Genomic DNA, 19,690 nt, shown 5'->3' with positions numbered 1-19,690 from the left:
GGAAGAACAGTGAATTGGATCACAGTAGTGAACAGTAGTGTAACCAGTAAGAGGGAACAAGCAGGGCACCATCCCCAGGCACCAAGTAAAAGGGGCATCAGAATCCCCCCCGCCCCACCGAGTTTTTGTCACAGCAAGTGCAGTCCTGCACCTAATAGCATATTGGGGTGGGATGGGGGGAAGAAAGAGGGGTGGAGCAAACAGGGCACCAAGGGCAGGTCCAAGGGAGCCTGTGCCATGGGGCTGCTGCTGCTTGAGCCAAAGCTGCAGTGGCAACAGTAGCAGCTGCCTGCACTGTGGGAACAACACCCTAAGTAACATCACTATAGCTCTGAGGAGCTTTGGGTCACTAAGACTTCTCTCACCCTGTGTAGGATGTCTGTTGCTGTTCTGGCAGGTAGAAATACTCCATTTTTAAAATACAGATGTTGGGTGTAAATAATATAGAGAGACTCTTTCAAGTTCTGCTGTGACCCCTGTCAAATGGCATTGGCGGTCACATCAGGCTCCAAATAGCTCAGGAGACCCTGGTTGGGTGTCAGTCTTGTCTAGCTGTGGGCAGAATTCACATATGCATGTTACAGAGCCACTGAATTCCTCCATTACCTGGTTCATTATGCTGGGATGGGGTAGCCACCCGGTTCCTTGGCGAGCCTCGCATCTCGTGCTGGATTGGAATAGGTGCTGGTCCCTGGGGCGGTGGGAGAATTGATTGTCTCTGCTTTATTTTCTCTTGGTTTACCCTGTGGGATAAACAATGTGAAAACAACCCATCTTACCATCAGTGACAGCCTTTCCTGGTCTGAGGAGACTAGACTGAATATGCCAGTCAGAATAAGGAAGAGGAATCTCAGCCTGGGCTGTTTGATTTGGCTGGAATTCATCACAGGAAAGAGATCAGTACAATTAAGCAATGCATTGGCTTTTTGCTGGAGAAATGTCATGTCCTTGGCTGAGCAGTCACCTGAGCAGATGGGACCTGGGACATGTGGATCTTAATACATGAGCTTCTACCATTTGAGCTATGAGATGCATCTCCTTGGCCAAGACTGTAGTGTGCTTATCAGTGCCCTCTGTGGCCATGGCAGCACTAAAAGAGGACACAGCACTATCCTTTCTGTTCCACAGATTGGCTCTTTCAGAGTTTGAGAAACAGTCATGATCAAGATGCAAGTTTTTTTTTGCTGGCCTCTGCTCATAAATATATCACCTCTTATTTTAATTAATATTTAGAAATTGCAATATAATCAGTAAGATTTGGAGGGAAGAGTGTGAAATATCAACATGCATCTTTCTATCTCTATAAGTAAAATAACTTGGGGACTAAAGGATTAAACTAAATTTCCCCCCGGTTGGCCTGTACAGTCTGTACTTCCAGCAAAAACTGAGTAATAATGATGTAGGGTTTTAAGGCTAGTGCCTTGAGTGGCAGAACCTGCAGGATTCCTTGTGTAGGGCAGAGAATAAGGACTGGTTCCACCTGGGTGGTTTATCACCACAGCAAGGATACTGCTTGTGGTTCACTAATGAGCAGCGCTGTAAAGTACTTTGACCAAGGATATGGAAAATCTGATGGTAGCTCTAGTGAAACATGATTGTATATCTGTCACGGAACTTGTAACTCCCTTTCCCAGGCAAGTAAAACAAGGATAAATTCTGAGTGGAAAAATGACATGTGTTGGATCCGAATTGCTGGATGTGAGCTGATGCTTAGTCTTATTTCTAGAACAGAGCCCAACCCTAAAGGGGCCCATTTTTCCTTCATTTGGACAAAGCCTTGCAATGTGTGTGTTTCAGTGCCATCACACTCCAGTTCTGATTCAGTTTTAAACACTATCTCACACTTCAGCCCACTCCTGACCCAGGTCTATGTTTGAAAAGGTCCAGCCGTTGCATCCACTGTTTTTTCTCTAAAAGATGAGGCAGGTGGCCCCTCTCATTCCCTCACTGCCTACTGTAACCCATCTGTCTGCCCCACTTACTTGAGTGTCTGTGGCCGTATCTTCTTTCCATGCTTGTGGTCTGCAAGTGCACTTTCTATGTCCTCATGGACCATCTCCGCCTCAAACACAAAACAGGGACAATCTAGTAAAGATTTTGCTTTCCAGGGACTGAAGAACACAGGAGAGATGGTAGGGAGGTAGCTGGGGGAGAACATGGAGGTTTAGAAACTTGTGAGAGAGCTTGGCCCTGAACTGGACTGTCACTGTGCAGTGCTTATCTTCACCCTGTCAGAGAACATGATGAGAGAGCCTGGTGAAGCTGAAAGGCTCTTGTTCTCAAGGAGATCTAGGTCCCAGCACCTGTCTGTGAGGCAGGCAAATGGGGTGGTGTGTACTGAAATTTTAGCCAGGAGTAGCTGGACCAGTGGAAGTCTCTAGGATAGCCCCCACGAACACTGGTGCAGCATGGTTCACTGGGATAGGCTGTGCGATGCAACAGTTGTTGCATATGTGTATATTGTATGTAGGGTTTGTTCTAGTGGAGCTGCTTGCTTGTGGCTGGAATACCAGTGTAGATAAGGAAAAAGCTTCCTGTTTCTGGCCACTGTTTTTATTGTGCAACTGCTGATAAAGCTGCAGTGTGACTCACCAGCTTTCTGAAAGAGAAAGAAATGGGATTGCTGGAAGAAAGCAACAGTTCAGAATGGAAGGACACTTGGGGGAAAGCCCCATGTCATTCCTGGTAATTGCACTGAGTTCAATGGCAGCTGTGCTGATTTTTACACCAGTAACTGCCTTGCCCGATATTGATATAGATAAAGCAAGCAGGTTGCTGTCTTTTTACCAGCTCACAGGAATGATCAGAAGCACTCCTGCTGTCATGCATATGCTTGTGAAATATTACTGCTGTTAGTTTTGAGGCGCCCTGGACAGCTTAGCACCAGTATAATTTTTACACCATGATCTGGAGCAGATGGATGACCAGTAATCTTGGAGGAGTTATTATGGTATCTCATCACTAGATGGCAGTACAGTCAATGGCTATCACTGGGGAGAAGCATGACACCTAGTTTTACCCCATTCCACCCCCACATCCTGTGCCGCCGCATTTTCCCAGGGTCACTTTACATTGGATTTTAAGAAATTACACCATTGAAGGGTTATATATCATGTATTCAATCCTTGTTTACTTTGGTGTAAGGAAAGGTTATAGTGATGTAAACATGTGATATGTGCAAGCCCTATGTTTGATGTGACGTAATAGAAACCACTGTAAAACTGTTCATGGTGAACAACCCTTGCATGACAATACTCATAGCTGTGTCCCCACTGTTGCATTATTTGAGCCAGCTAGTACAAACCCATCCAGACACATGGGTGCCTCCATGCACCCTATTCTGTTTGTTGCCGCTCACTTGGCACATCTACATGAGATGCTTACTAGCCTAATAACATGGTGCAGTAGCGTGTCAGTCAAAAACCATGCTAATACGCTATTGCGCCATGTTATTAGGCTACTGTGCAGTAAGCATCACAAAAAAACTAATTACTGCCCATTTAATTAGTACTTCATTAAGCAAGTACTAAACTAAATGCACAGTAACTATTGCATATTAATGAACATGTAGACCAGGGGCAGGCAAGTATTTTGGGTGGAGGGCTGCTTACTGAACTTTGGCAAGCCATTGAGGGCCACATGACAGGCAGCCCAGGGCAGATAAATATTAATTTTCTAAATTTTTTAGGGGCCCCGCAGGCTGGATAAAATGGCCTGGCAGGCCACATTTGGCCCACGGGCCGCATTTTGCCCACCCCCAGTGTAGACACACTCACAGTGGTCTAAATGTTCACTTATGCATGGAATTCTGGTTTGGCTTTTCTCTCAAGTGCCTCAAGCCGGTGAGGAAGGTTTTGAAAGATCTGGCCCCAAGAAGCTGTGATACTTCCCACTGTCTCTGCTCACCTCAACCTCATCGCAGTTGAAGAAGTGAATGTCAGGCTTGTGCTGCTCAGAGTCCTGACACACCAGCAGAAGGATGGAGGAATACCGCATCTGATTCAGCACTGTTTGGCAGTGCTGGACAGTTGGGAGAGGGAAGTCCTCTAGCTCCTCCTGGAAAGTAAGGGGGAATGGGTTATAGAAATAGGAATTCTGCAGCTATGCCTTGCATTTCCCCGGTACTCATTGCTGAAGGCGGAAGTGAACTCACATGAGACACATTTCCTGGCAGTGGTTTGTCCCTGTTGTTCTGTGTCCCGTGGTTGGAGGAGAGGATGGGCCAGCATTGTGAAGTGGGATTAGGGTGCTAATCACAAACTTAGATGAACCCATGTTCTTCTCTGAGGGATAGAGGTGGGGTCCCCAGGTGGGGGTTGCTGCTAGGCTAGCAGCACAATGTCCTGGTACTGCCTCTCCAGATATCCTCTTGGTGTTATGTTCTTCCTGCAGAAGTCAACTGGCAGCCCTAAGCTTTTGCTTAACACATGCAGATGCAGCTGGTTTGAGAGCACCAAGAGGAAGGATGCTTTGTGGTTAAGGCACTAAATGGAGATTCAGGACACCCTCTGTTTGCACTTGGCTCTGTTGCAGACTGCCTGTGTTACCTAGGGCAAATATTTCTGAACCTTAGTTCTCTGTGATTAAAATGGAGATTATGATACTTTCCTGCTACTCTTTCAGGCTTGTCCATCTACATTGCATACACTTTGGGGCAGGGACTTTCTTACTACGTGGGTGTGTCCAAACGAGGCACAAATAGCTTCCTCTTAGACCATTTCACAGAACTGTGAATCACATTGACCTGTTATTTCCACAAAGGGCTGTTCTGTTGTGGACCTGGAGTCTTACTCATAGAATCTGAGAGTTTCTCTCACTTGATCGGTAGCCACACGCTGAACCCACATGCAAATCCTGTTGTTCTAGGGCAGGGGTGTCAAACATGTACAGACGAGATCTAGCCCTTGGAGCCATACAGGCCAGTCTGGGTCAGTCTGATAGAGCCAGCCTGGCATGTGATACAGGGTCCAGTCTGGGCCAGTCTGATAGAGCCAGCATATAGAACCAGCTTGGCATGTGTGTTGGACCTGATGCCACAGGCATTGCACTCAGTACTGGGGGTCAGTCTGGGGAGTATATGGCACCAATGCCACACTGATTTTGTGCATTAACCCCAGGGTTGGTTTGGATTGAGCCCCAAGCCTTCCAGGAATGCCAGAGCCATTGCAGAGGGCCAGTCTGGCAAAGCACCCCCCTGTGCCCTGTGCAGAGTGTGTGGCCAGTTTAATCACGCCCATCACGTGCAGCATGAACCAGCTGTGCCCTGTGGTTTGCTTGGCACATGGCACAGTGGGCTGGCAAGGGGCATGTGCTGTATGCAGTGCTTAGCTGGCCTGTCTTGTGTATTGGCTCTTGTGCATGGTCCCAATTCAACCTGCAACACAGCCCAGCAACCCTAATGCAGCCGATGGGGCCAGATGAGTTTGGACCCACTACATTCCAGGGGATAGAAACAGCCACCCTCTCTCCTTGGCTGGCTGTTGATTTTTCTTTTGGGCACCCATTCAGTCCAGTTCAGAACTCTTTCTTGAGGAAGAACATTTCTAAATCATGCAACCCATGGTATTCAGTGCTTTCCTTTGTTGAGCACAGTGGTTTGCCCCACATGTACCTTTCCAGTAGCCTTTGACATACCTGTGACTCACAGTCCAGCAGCCGGATGGACTTGTTGTTCACCTGCAGCAGCATCTCTTGGGTCCAGATCTTCTCTTTAGAACTAAGCAACATCAGTTTCCGGATGGCGTCATCCACTGTTATGATGGACTCACTCTTATCCATGATGAATGTGGCTAAGTGCTGGGGGAGAAACCCACAGGTACAAGCGGTCAGGCTAATAGCAAACCAGGCCTCACGTGCTGTTACTGAGCCAGGAATAATTCGCACCCACTGAGTGGAGAGTGTTTTTCCCTGTCTAGCGGTGCTTGAACTACAAACAGAATCTGACTGTTCTGTTGTAGGTTTGGCCAGGAGATCTTGGTCTTTTTGTTCAGATAGTAGAAGCTCACGTGCTAAAATACAGGAACCTGAGTGTCAAAGGTGCACCCCGTGGCAGGACATTCCATATGCTTCAGCAGGTACTTGTTTGCTCTCAGATTCCGTAAGTCACTTATTATCTCTTGAGTGGTTAGGCTAGATCTATGTACATTCCCCACAGTCTGCAGCAAGAAACAGTATTCAGACATCTTGTCCTGGCTAGGTGACTGCCTGTTCTGTGGTATGTTTTGCTGATGCCAATAACTTTTGGCCTCCTGCTCTCTCCACAATAGTGAAAGAATGGAATTTCACAGTAGAGTTCGCTTTTGTAACAAGTTTTGCCACTTGCATGCATATCACATCACGTTGGAACTCTAGCAGCTAAGGCCCCAGACCAGCAAACACATATGCACATGCTGATGTTGTTTTTCAACCCACAAATAATCCTGCTGATTCCCTAGGAATTAAGTATGTGTTTAAATGCTATGTTGGATCGGGGCCTAAATCATCTCCCTGGCCTAAATTAATCCACATTTTACTTGGGGTCTATAGATGTTTTGCAAGATGAAATTCACTCCCGGGCAGATGATCCATTAATGACCTTTGCAAGCAGCACACAAATCCTCCAGAGCTTTCATAGGGTTTAAATGGATGGTGGGCACTGTCTGGGCCAAGTCATCAGGTGTGAGTCCCACTCGCATTGCAGTGATAGCATGAGGCTCCTTGAGGCCCAAAGCTACTTTGCATATACAGGTTTGCTCTGAATCTGATTCCAAACTTACTAAAAACTGACATCTCTGGCTGTGGAACAGGATTTTTTTTTTTGTAAGAGAGAAGAGGATTCTTGACTGCTTCATTTTAGGAAGAAAGGAAGGTGTAAATACAAGCACTTTTCCTCTGTGCCCCAGCTCAGAATTTTACGGTATGGTTTCCTATCTCCCTTAGCAAAAATACAGCTGTATTCTATAGTAATGGCTCAATCACTATAGTAATTCTGCAAAAAATGAATGCATTACTCTGTTATAATGAGCACCTGGGTGTCAGTGATGGATGTTCTGAATACCTAGGCTGGTGTATATAGTAAATTTCACTTCTTGCTTTCTAAGGAAACCAGGTTCAGTGCTGTTGATTGAAGTGTCTCCGTGCTACTAAACATAGAGTCATAGAAAATGAGGGTTGGAAGGGACCTCAGGAGATCATCAAGTCCAACCCCCTGCTCAAAGAAAGATTGTGTGCACCTAGATCATTCCAGCCAGGGCTTTGTCAAGCCGGGCCTTGAAAACCTCTGAGGATGGAGATTCCACCATCTCTCTGGGTAACTTGCTTTAGTACTTCACCATGCTCCTAGTGACAGAGTTTTTTTTCCTAATATCCAACTTAAACCTCCCATGCTGCAACTTGAGACCACTGCTCCTTGTTGTCATCTGCCACCACTGAAGCTACTGAAGTGTGCATGCATTTCTTTTTAAAGAGGGAAGAGGATACTTAAATGAATATTCACTGTGGGGTTCTGTATAATGAAAGTGACTGTAATTTCTTAAATACTTTTTTATAAAGGCCTCTGCTTCCTCCCTGTTCTGCTTCCCAAATCGGGACTTGAGGAAGAAGTTAGAATCCTAGACAAAACAAGTCTGGAAGGGGTGTCCAGGGGTCACCTAATCTTCTTGTAGCAGGGTTGTCTCTGTCTAAAGTTCCCTCTGTTACCCTATCCCCACCTCAGTTCTGCTTCATGACATTACAGGTGTGTTCCCAGGTTGTCCTTCCTCCGCACTCAGAGACCTGTGCCATCAGTTTAACTCTTATATACCTTACACACAAACACCTTCCCCATAAGAAACTGAGTCCAGCCAACCTGTCTCCACTTGCATTGTGTGGCTTCTATACTTGGATTGAGAGCAGCTTTGATCAGGTAGCAGAACCCCTGGCATAACTATACTTGAAGGCTTTTCCAGCTCAGTTCTAAACAAATGTGTCTTCCCCTTTAGTTTAGGCATCTAGTGATCCTTTTAAGCACTGCAGTTGGGTATAATCACACTTGCTGAGGGTGTCTGAACCCTGGTGTCTGTATCATTGTGCTCTGGGCACAGATAGGAGCACTATGAAGTACGAGAGATGTTTGGATGAGCATGCAGGGAAATGAACATGAAAAGGAGAAATTCATTCTGCATAAAAGTGACATCATTTCCCTCCTCTCCCCCCTCCCATGTATCAAAGTGCTTGCTCTCCTATCTCAATCACACTCTGATTTTCTTGTAAGCACTTCACAGATGGAGCATCTGCTCTTTCACCAGGCTATTGTAAGCCTCTAACACAACGTCCCTGCAGAGGGAACTGTGAGGCAATATAAGCAAGCAGGCTTGCCTGGTGTCCAAATAGTTCTGTGTCAATGTATTCCTCTGCCGAGGCTGAGAGGTTTTTTCTGCCCTTGCAGCGGTTCAGTGGATGTCAAGGGGAGTTACTCTTGGTTGACATCAAGCAGAATCAGGCTATATGGTAAAATGACAACAGCCGAGGGAGACAATTAGCGATTCCAAACAAATAGTCCAGGTTCTCTCCCCTGTCTGCAGTGCGAGAAGGGGTGGAAAATTGGGAGTTTCCCGGAGGGGTAGTGCTGGTATATCCCGCTCACATTAAACCATCTCCTACTGCAGTCTATGTTGGAAGATGCAAGGAGGCCTAGTGTGAAGCTTGCATGGGGGCGGGGAGACTAAAGCTACCAGATGGGGCTTGTTTAGGGCCAGGCATGGGCATGGGATCTTCTAGGATTCATCAGCCATCATAGCATGGAAAAGGGGCACCAAGGCAGATTGTGTAAATCAGGCACAAGCTATTATGTAAACCAGGTGCAAGCTTGCTCCAGTAGCAGCATTGACATCTTAGGCAAATAACTTGGGACTCCCCAGTCCCTCTTGGCCTTTCTTCCAGCTGCTCTGACAGAGTCCTTATTGCAAAAGAAATTATGGCTAGGTAGCCTTGAAGACCCCACACTTTATTTCAGTGTCTCTTAGAGAAGCCAGCTTACACCCTACTTTTCTCAGCTCTGCGGGAAAGAAATGAGAGGGATCTGGGTGGGTTGCAATCATTCTCCCTTTTTTAGGGCTCAGTGGGAGGGGGAACTCTGGAATTTTATTTGTTGTTGTAATGGGGGTGGGGTGACAGCCCAGAGAAAGGGGACAGCTGCTGGATTCTTTGCAGCCATTTATTTTGCTATCTAAATTGAAGCAAGAATACAGAGCTCTTTGCCTCCAGGTGACCCCACTGCTTGTAGCTTACTGGCATTTAGTGGATATGTAAAAGGACTAGGCTAGTTGGAATGGGATTGTGAGTAGATCATTTATTTAGGGTGCCAGGGTTGCTGAGGGATCCCTGATTCATACAGCTCCTCTTGGTAACCTTAGTTTGAGTAACTTTAATCAATGGACCTCAGATGAGCTAATGCATAGGCTTAGAAAATAAAATCTGTTCACTTACAGAAATTTTGTGACGATAGTGTAACAAGGGGTGGATGAGCAGGGCACTTGCCCCAGGTGCCAACTTAGTGAGGACTCCAGAATTGTGCCCCCCTTGTGCAGTCTGTCTTTGGCAACAACGGCTGCTGTAGAAGCAGCAGCAGCCACAGAGGGCAGGCCACTCTGCCACAGCAGCAGCCAGGGACTTTGAGTCTCTAGAGCAGGTAAGACTCCTACCTTCTGCTCCCCCCGACCTCCATGCTCAGCAGCCAATCCCTCTCTCACCTCTGCCCCCTGCATAAAGCTGGAACATACTCAGCTTTATGCATTTTTGACAGATGTTTTTGCCATCTGTGAGGACTGAAACAAGGGTACCTGGAGCAAGAAATGGGCTGATGCATAATGAAGGAGGTATCCCTGGTGAACCGAAGAGGTCAACATCACAATAAGGGAATGGAACTAGTAGGAGCATGGAGCCTACAAAGGGCAAAACATCTCTGAGATGAAGATGAGGTACTTGGGCTTGATATGGAGCAGAATAGGAAATCAGAAGAAAGACGTGAAGGAGGGGATTCATACTTTCAGTGTAATGTCCCAGCGTCAGTCAGCATCTTGGATGGACTTGGTGTGGGACTGGCTGGTTGGAGGCAAAGTCAAAAACAGGTTGTTTAAAGGAGGTTAATCATGGTAGGTTTGGTGAATATAAAAGGCAATGGTAGGTTTGGTGAATAAAAAGGGCCAGATCTTTGAGGCATCACGTAGGAAAATGCAGCAAGATTCTGACATGGAGATGCATGAGTGTAGGGTTAAAGTGAAGACTAAATCCAATGGGACTGGAAGACTTTGATGGTGTTTACGGTAAGAGAGAAATCTATTTAAGAAAAAGATGAAAAGCTCTGTTGTGTTGCCATTGATAATTAGACAGCTGTGGGGAGATGAGAGAAATATGGGTCAAGATGTTGGACTGGTCAGACAGATGAGTCCATGTATAAAATGGCTGGTACATGTCAAGTGCTGAAGAGGACCCAACCCAACCCCTAGGATGGTAACAGAAGAAAGACTTCTATTGACTTCAGTAAGCCTTAGGTCAATCTTGGTATATCTGCTAGCAGTGATTCCTGGCATGTCTGCTCTGCTATGCTGACATTTAAGGTTGGCCATGCAGTTAAGTGTGAATTAATATACACAAAGGTGTGTTTCTGTTACCGTAAAATGTATTTCACAAAGTCAATATTATGTATGCGTATGTGACCACCCCTTTTAATTGCAGTCAGTGAGTTTATATCGTTTTACTTCCACTGACTGGAAATCTTATCTGCTCTGTTGCTTTCAACTGTTAACTTTATAGTCTGCATAAATTGTTTTGATATTTTATTGTTGACTAGAATCATTTGGATGGATGTAATAGTTGCTTACATGACTGCTATGTTAATTCAAAGATTGCTTTTTTCTGTCATCTTTCAGATTTGTTTAGATACTAAAGGGGGAATGTTGCTGTTGAGCTTCATTTATCTTGCTCTCAAAAATACCTTGAAAGCACAAATGCAAATCTTTTACCCATACTGAGATTCAAACAATATACATTCTAAGAATGGGCAGCAACTGCAATTAATAAGCCTTGTAAATGGCTTATTGGCATACAGATTGCTGGTAAGCCTATGGAAAAAAACAACTTAGTTATGAAAATGAGAGGGGGCACCCACCATTGCCCCACCATCACCTTCACAACCCACGTACATACATACCCTGACTGGCAATTAAATCATATTTGCTTGGATTAAAGTTCAAGGTGGAGACTTACAAGTGGATGGCATGTGGCATAATTAATGGCATGTTTGTCACTGTTTAAAGTCTCCTTTTCTGCTGCTGTTAGTGATCTGATTTGGTAGCCCATGCTCCTAATAATAGTTTAAACATGTACCAGATTGCAAGTACTGTATCTGGGACCAAAGAAAAAAGCATGTGAAGACCAGTGAACTCTTCATCATTTAGCTAATGATGTGCTGCCTGCGTGGGTATATGAAGGGGCACCCAAAAATGCTAGTAAAAAGTAAAGCTATTTAAAAGTCATATTATACTATGTCCATGGTACAGGTACTCCTCACTTAATGTCGTCTTGGTTAATGTTTTGCCATTACATCTCTGATGTCTTAGAGAACATACTCATTTAAAGTCGCACAATGTTCAGTTATAACGTTGTTTGGCCACTGCCTGCTAGTAGGTAACTACTGTGACGTAATTGGATCCAGTTAGCATCGCATTTTTCAAGAACATAACTACAATGTTAAGCGAGGAGTAGCTGCACATAAGTAATTATATGAACAATACATATATACACCACTTGTACAGTACATAGTGCACAGTTTCTCTCAAAAGTGAAATCTAAGGTCTAATATTCTTTTCTCTGGCATGAGTTAGGGTCCCTTTCTTAACTGTAAATCAAAAAGAACTTCAGTGATCCAAAATGAAAATGAGGCTTTTAGCCATCAAATTTTATAGTCTGATCTTTAACTGACCAGGACATACAGGCTACAATTCAACCAACCCCTTAAGGAAATCTGAGCCTCAGTTCAGCAATTGTGTAATCCCAATGGAATCAATGGGTCTGCTCAACTACTTAAAGATAAGCATGTACTCAAGTGCATGGATAAGACCTAAACCAAAGAGAAGGGGCACTTATTGAGTGAATATGAACCCTGACGTGAAGCTCTGTCCTTCCAGGCAGAATTGTCAGGAATGGTTTAGATATAGTTGGTTCTACTTTGGGGCAGGATGATGGATGAGTTAAACACGGTACTGCATTTCTGGGCTCAGTTGGCTATGGATATTTTCTCTTGTTAGACTGGTTTTTCATTTTTAAGTTGGATGCCTATAACAGTGGAGATGGGGTGGGTGAGCCCTGCTTTCTCACTCTCACACATGCCTAGAAACAACTGAATAGGACACACCTGGGTTAGGAGGTCATCCTCAGTGGGGCCCCCTTGTTCTGGCAAATGGAATCTAATAAGCATCATGAGAATCTTCTCTTTATCCTATAAAGTCATGCCAATCTGCCAGCATTTCAAGTATGGGGTCATATGAAGTTGCACAGTCCCTGGGTCCCCCTCCATCCCTGCTTAAAATGTGAGAGATTCCCCTTCTCTCAGCCATCCTCTGGAGAGCTGAGTTCTCTCAGTTTCCATTTCCCTTGTCTTTTTACTAGATGGTAATATGAGAATTTAGCAGGAAGGAGAATCAGAAGGGGAGCAGCAGAAGGGGATGATACATGGCTGAGGAGTTCATGGGTTTCCCACCAGTAGGTGCAACAGCATCCATGCTGCATGGGAAAATAATTGCCTAAACAGGGGTGGCTAATGTGACATGAGTACCAAAAGTAACATGGGCAGCCTCTGTGGCATGTGGCAGATCTGGGAGGGGACTGGTAATACAGTGGCAGATTGGGCAGGAAGCAGAAGGCAGAGCAGTAGATCAGGCAGAGAGCACGAGGCAGGGAGCTGAAGACAGAAAAGCAGATTTGGCAGGGCAAAAAATGGAGCAGTGCTCGGGGAGGATGTGAGGCTGATTTATGGCATGTCTGATAAAAAGGTTGGCTCCCACTGGCCTAAGGTGGGAGTCCCATCAGTGAAAGTAGAAAGTGAAAAGGACAGATTCTGCTTCATCCAGCTCTCCATTCCTTGTGGGAGGTGAGAGAGACTCTGCTACTGGTGTCCTCTTCCCATAGACAGTAGGACTGTCATTTTCTTTTCCCCTCCTAGCACTTCATGGTAAGGGGATGGCTAGAAGAACTAAATTTACTCTGCCTAATGTACTGCATGTGTAAGCATATGTGAGCACACACACGCACATTCTATATGGCTGGCTATACATGTGCTTTGGGACACGGACTTCTTCATGTATTTACTCTGTTTCCCCATGCCATGACTCACCATACATGATGAGATGATATTAACCTTTAATATGACATTGATAACTACATGATCTCAGTCACTGAGCTCACCTCTTCTATATTGTAATCTATTATAACTAATGGGGCTGAGCTAGTGACTTCATAGAGGCTTGTGACATGGCTTTAGACCAACAAGCAGGAACAGCTGAGTTTTGCCATGACATCTGTCTAGCATGCTGAAATGACTGAGGTTGTTTATTACCTAGAGACCTGTGCTTTGGCATCCTTGAAGTGAGCCAGAGAGAGAGAACTCAGAGGCGTGCACTTGGATATTAGCGCCAAAATGATGGTACTTCTTCAGCAAGTAACTTTCGCAGAAGTCTCTGCTTTAATGTTGGCTCAACAACCTAAAGCTGAAGAGCCAGTCACTTTACCAGAGAACAGTCTCTTCACATCTGACCTACAAACTAGTCACTGACCCAATGAGCTCCCAATGGCTCTTTGTCCTGACATCAGCCAAACAAGCTGACCCTGATACCACAAAACAAATTGGGTTGACCTCATTCCAGTGAGACATAGACCTTTGAGATATCTGGGGTATTCACAGACACTAACAAGTGCTTTTCTGATCTCACTTCCTTAATACTAGCTCCGAAAACTAGAGACAAACTAAGCCTATGTTGCAAACCTTGATATCGCATCAGCAAGTGACAATTGAAGAATTAGTGATCTCACAGTGACTTGCACCTGTCACTAGGCCTGAGCGAGTTGGCAGCGATCCGATCCGGCGGCTTCGGATCCAGCTGTTTCAGATGGCTGTGATCTGATCCAGAGTGCCAGACCGGGTTTCTGCCTCAATCCGGCCCACCCGGCTCTGAAGCTTCGGAGCCGCCTTGGAGATCTGGCCATAGGGTATGATGGAGAATCAATGAAATATCTGTAACTGTGTTGTTTTCTGTCCGATTTAGATGACACTTGCCAAGATGGTAGCCTCTACTGAGAGCATGAAACCTGCAAAGTTTCAAGAAGATTGGTGTAGGGGTCTGGGGGGAACTGTACCCCAAATTCTTGAAAGCAAAGCTGTCACGTCTGTGTGTTACAACATGGGGTGGGTGGAGGGTGAAAACTGCAGGGGTGGTAGCTCTTACGGAGGCCACAAAACCTGCCAAGTTTCAAGAAGATCGATGCAGGGGTTTGGGGGGAACTGCACCTCAAGCTGCAGAGAAGCAAAACTTGTGCCATGGGTGACACTGTTCAGGTGCAGTGGGGTGACAGCTGCAGGGATGGTGGCCCTTGCTGTGACGCCTGCCAGCTGTAGAGGAGATCGGTCTAGGGGAGTTCTGGAGCCCTCCAGCCCTGGCTGCTGACAGACAAAACTTATGCCAAGACTGTGTCTGTCTTGGGGCAGTTGACTGTATTGAGTCTTTCCTCTCCTTAGCCTGGTTTTGTAGGTGCTAATTGTTGCTGGTTAAGTCGTTATGTAGTAGCTAGGTCCTGTGTATTGAGCTGGTCCCTGAGTGAATCATGATTGATCAATTGGTAACTGGGAACACAGCAGGTTAGCAGCCAGGCCTGCAGCAGTGTCTCTTCTCCCCGCCCCAAGACAGACACAGTCAGTCCCACAGCACCCATGGCACCAGTTTTGCTTGTCTGTAGCTTGAGGTGCAGTTCCCAGCAACCCCCTGCACCAATCTGCTTGAAACTTGGTAGGCTTTGTGGCCTCAGTAAGAGCTACCAGCCCTGCAGTTTTCACCCCGCTATGTTGTAATGTCTAGATGTGACATGAGTTTTGCTTTCAAGAATTTGGGGTGTTGTTCCCCCCAACCCCCTGCACCAATCTGCTTGAAACTTGGTAGGCTTTGTGGCCTCAGTAAGAGCTACCAGCCCTGCAGTTTTCACCCCGCTATGTTGTAATGTCTAGATGTGACATGAGTTTTGCTTTCAAGAATTTGGGGTGTTGTTCCCCCAAACCCCTGCATTGATCTTCTTGAAACTTGGCAGGCTTCATCCTCTCTGCATAGTCTACCACCCCTTAAAATTTATCCAAATTGGACAAAAAACAAAGTTATAGATATTTTATTGTTTCCCCATTATACCCTATGGCCGGGTCTCCGAGGTGGCTCTGAAGCTCTTCAGGAAGCTGAATGAGGCAGCACTTAGACATGGATGTGCTGCTTTGGACCCTGAAGCCTTGCTGACTTGGTGACAAGTAGGGCTGTGCAAGAGAGGAATGCGGAGCCTTTGCAGAAGCCCATTCCTAGATGCATTTCCAGCCAGAAAGAGGCAAGAAATAGAAATGCTTGAAATTTGTGCACAAAATGTTTTTCCCCTCAAAAATCAGCATTTTTTCTAAAGAAAGTTTCATTCAAAATATCAGCATCTTCTTAATTTTAAGTTTTACATAATATTTTCTGTAGCACCTTTTAACTCTTGGATGAATTGTTTTCTCTTCTGGAAAATTATATTTTTGTTTGTTTTTCCCCCTTCTGCTGCATCTGGTTGTTCAGTAAGCAAACACTTTTAAAACATTTTTTTGTGGCAAATGTAACGGTCACTTTTAAAATTTAAATTGTGTTTGAAAATGATTTATAAGAAATTAGTTAAAACATGAGTGACAGAAAATGAGTCCTTTCGAAACCCCGTGAAATGCACCACTTTTCTGACCACTTCTAGTGCTGAATCTGCATCCCTGAGAAGGACTTCTGTCAAAGCCATCCTCAAATTGCTGCTGAGCACATGACTCTTAGATACCTAAGCCTGGATATTGGTTCAGTGTGTTAGAGTTGTCAAGCCAGTAACATCATAAACCAGTGTTTCTCAACCTTTTTAGACCTAAGGCACATCTCCAAAACATTTCAAAATTCAGCAGCACCCTGTTTTAAAAACTAAATATATTGCAGGTATTATATAAGCAAAATTTTATTATTAAAATTGCTAGTTATTAGTTGCTTTGGTCATTATATTTTTACTCAGTATACTTATATTCACCCCACTGCCACAGCCAGATGAAGCTGCATGTCTCCTGCAGAGAGGCAGGTTGGGAAGCAGCAGTGGCAGGAACACATGCTCTTGCTGTAACTCTTCTCGATCCACCCTTGCATGCCCACAGGGCATTTTCACCCTGCCGTGGCAGCAGTCTGAAGACAGATGCTGCTGGCCACCAGGTAGAACTACCCTGTGTACTTCCATTTTCAGGAGCTGAACTGGAAAGAGCTATAGCAGAAGCAGTGTGCCTGCCTGCATAATGTGATGCAGGCAGGGGTGGCTTTCTCCTCAGCCACTTCTCATTTCAGCTTCAATGTGCCTTCTGAAAACAGATGAGTGTGGGGCAGTTTCACCCTGTAGTGGTAGTGGCAGGGGTGCTGATATTGCCATACCCCTGGAAAGTTCTCACAGCCCCCTAGCTGAAAACCACTATAGATATTTAAACCTTGACATCATCCCAATGAATGGGAACTAATGAGCCTGGTAACCCCCTCAGAGGCATCTCTTAACTAGAGGGGCTCAGCTCATTTGCTTATAAAGGCCATTATCCTACAAAAGTTTGTTAGGGTACATGGTGGGGGTCTGTTTTCAGCACAGTCTGGGGGCTTTAAAAAAAATCTCTCCTCAAACAGGGAAACACCCAGGCATCCAAATGAAGAACTTCTTGGTGGATCTATAATGTATGTGCAATGGAGAGGGTGTGTCTTTGCCAGATTCTAGATACTGTTTTTGTAGCATGCGTCCAACACAAGCTGGCACATGCCCAGAGACTGGTTTTTGACAGCTGCCCCTGTTGTTGATGGACTGTGACTGTGAGCCAGCTAGAATTGTTGACTTTGATTCTCAACTACTGTCCTGCTTTCATGACAAAACTGTACACAAGTGGAAAGACCATAGCAGGGGGTAGAAGTCTGGAGCTTCCCAGTGGAGAGCATGGAGGTAAAACATGAGGTCTAACTTTTCTGTTTAGAGGGGGTAATAATTGCTATATTTGAGAAGGACTTGGGAGCAAGAGGACAGCCTGAAACCACTGAATCACAGATGAAAGGAGAATGTGTATTAGTATTGTGGCTTTTATATATCTGTGACTCTCAAATGTTTAAGGAGTGAAGTCACTAGGGTTAGGAAAGTCCTTTGCTCTTTGTGCATTCTTGCTTACCTACTATGTTGTTCGTAGACGAGTTAAACTAGAAGCCCATGGTGCACACATCCTAGATGGAGCTTAAAGGGACTGGGGGCTTAGGAGGTCTCAGTCACTAATTTTCGGGGCCAGGGTGGCCAGGCAGATGTGCCCCATATTTCAAGGTAGGCCATTAGGAGGTCTGAACCTGAGAATGTGTCCTAAGATCCCCAAAACAGTAATTAGGAACAGTAATTAGGATCATTGTGTTGGAAGGGACCTTGGATAGTCATCTAGTGCATCCTCCTGGTAGGATCATCCCTTACTAAACCATCCCAGTCAAGTGTCTGTCTAACCTGCTCTTAAAAATGTCCAAAGATGGAGATACCACAAACTCCCTAGGCAGCCTATTCCAATGCTTTACTGCTCTTCTAGTGAGAAAGTTCTTCCTAATCTCCAACTAAATTTCCACTGCTACAGCTTAAGGCCACTGCTCCTAGTCTTGTCCCCTACAGTCACAGAGAAAAGGCTCCCTCCTCTCTATACTTGCTCTTCAGGTACTTAAAGACTGCTAGCAAATCTCCCATCTATATTCTTTTCTCCAGACTCATTCTAGTTCTTTCAGCTTTTCCTTGTAAATTAAGTTTCCCAGGCCTCTAATCATTTTATTTCCCTTCCACTGGATTTTTTCCAGTTTGTTCACATCCTTCTTGAAGTTTGGGGCCCAAAATTGGACCAAGGGCAAATAATGCAAATTCTCTCAATTTACAAAAGACACTCCCATTAATACAACCCAGTATATACTGCTCCCTATTTTTGCAACAAGAGTACACAGTTGGCTCATATTCAACTTACAGTCTACTGTAATCTCTAGGTCCTTCTCTCCAGTACTGCAGGTTAGCCACTCATTCCCCAGTCTGTATTTGTGCATGCAGGCATTTCTTCCTAAGTACACTTGTTTCTGACCATTTCTTCAGTTATACAGTATCCTAGCCTCCTGCTTATATAATTTATACAGGAGGATCCAAGCCCTAACCTCCAGAGTGTCTGCAGCTTCACCCAGCTTGGTGTCAAATTTGCTCTGTGGACACTCAATGCCATCCTCCAAATCATGAAGGGAGATCATAATCATATTCGACCTGGGGAGAAGTGGGCAGTGGAGTCCCCCAGGGCTCAGTTGTTGGGCACGCACTGTTCAATCTCTTTATCAGCGATTTGGATGATGGGGTGAAAAGCAACCTGTTTAAATTCTCTGATGATACCAAAACTTGGGGTGAGGTGAGCATGCTAGTAGGGAGGGAAAGACTGCAGCAAGACCTGGATAGGTTGCAGGGGTGAGCTAACAAAAACAGGATGCGTTTCAATACTGACAAGTGCAGGGTGCTGCACTTGGGCAGTAGTAACCAGCGGCACACTTATAAGCTGGGAAACTCCCTTCTTGAGAGCACAGGGGCAGAAAGGGATCTTGGAGTCATTATTGACTCCAAAATGAACATGGGCCAACAATGCGAGGTCACGGTTGGCAGGGCTAACCGGACTTTGTCGTGCATCCACAGGTGTGTCTTGAGCAGGTCCAAGGAGGTGATCCTCCCCCTCTGTGACGCTGGTCAGGCCACAGCTGGGGTACTGTGTCCAGTTCTGTGCGCCCCACTTCAGGAGGGATGTGGACAACGTTGAGAGGGTCCAGAGGAGGGCTACCTGCATGATCTGGGGACAACAGGGCAGGCCCTACAGTGAGAAACTGTGGGACCTGAACCTGTTCAGCCTTCACAAGAGAAGGCTGAGGGGGGACCTGGTGACTGTCTATAAACTCACTGGGGGGACCAGAAGGGTTTGGGAGAGACCTGGTTTCCCCTTGTGCCCCCTGGCACAACAAGGAATAACGGCCACAAGTTGTTGGAGAGTAGGTTTAGATTAGACATCCATAAGAGCTACTTAACAGCTAGGGCGGCTAGGATCTGGAACCAACGGCCAAGGGAAGTGGTGCTGGCTCCTACCCTGGGGGTCTTTAAGAGGAGGCTAGATGCCTACCTGGCTGGAGTCATTTGAACCCAGTTTTTCTCCTGCCCTGGCAGGGGGTTGGACTTGAAGATCTACAAGGTCCCTTCTGACCCGACTTCTATGATTCTATGATCATAAGCAATAGTGGACCCAGGACAGACCCCTGGGGAGCCCCACTTGACACCTCCTCCCAGCTAGACATTGAGCCATTGATGGCTACTTTTTGAACAAAATGATCCAGCCAGTTTTATATACACCTTACAGTACTTTTGTCTA

At 45.6% G+C, this 19,690-nt stretch overlaps 1 protein-coding gene across 1 annotated transcript in view; it reads right to left on the bottom strand.

Moving 5' to 3' along the window:
- EPS8L2 (EPS8 like 2) overlaps positions 1 to 19,690 on the bottom strand; it is a 99,059-nt gene that overhangs the window by 18,161 nt on the left and 61,208 nt on the right. Inside the window, exons 5-8 of the mRNA XM_019547315.1 lie at positions 5,635 to 5,796; positions 3,907 to 4,056; positions 1,983 to 2,062; positions 607 to 743 (exon numbers count right to left, since the gene is read on the bottom strand). Of these exons, the coding sequence (XP_019402860.1) occupies positions 607 to 743; positions 1,983 to 2,062; positions 3,907 to 4,056; positions 5,635 to 5,796 (529 nt within the window). The remainder of the gene's footprint in view (positions 1 to 606; positions 744 to 1,982; positions 2,063 to 3,906; positions 4,057 to 5,634; positions 5,797 to 19,690) is intronic.

This window comes from Crocodylus porosus, unplaced genomic scaffold (assembly GCF_001723895.1).
Source record: "Crocodylus porosus isolate Cpor-Errol unplaced genomic scaffold, CroPor_comp1, whole genome shotgun sequence".
Classification (NCBI taxonomy): Eukaryota; Metazoa; Chordata; order Crocodylia; family Crocodylidae; genus Crocodylus; species Crocodylus porosus.
The sequence above is the reverse complement of the archived record's forward strand: the minus strand, read 5'-3'. Positions and strand labels throughout refer to the sequence as shown.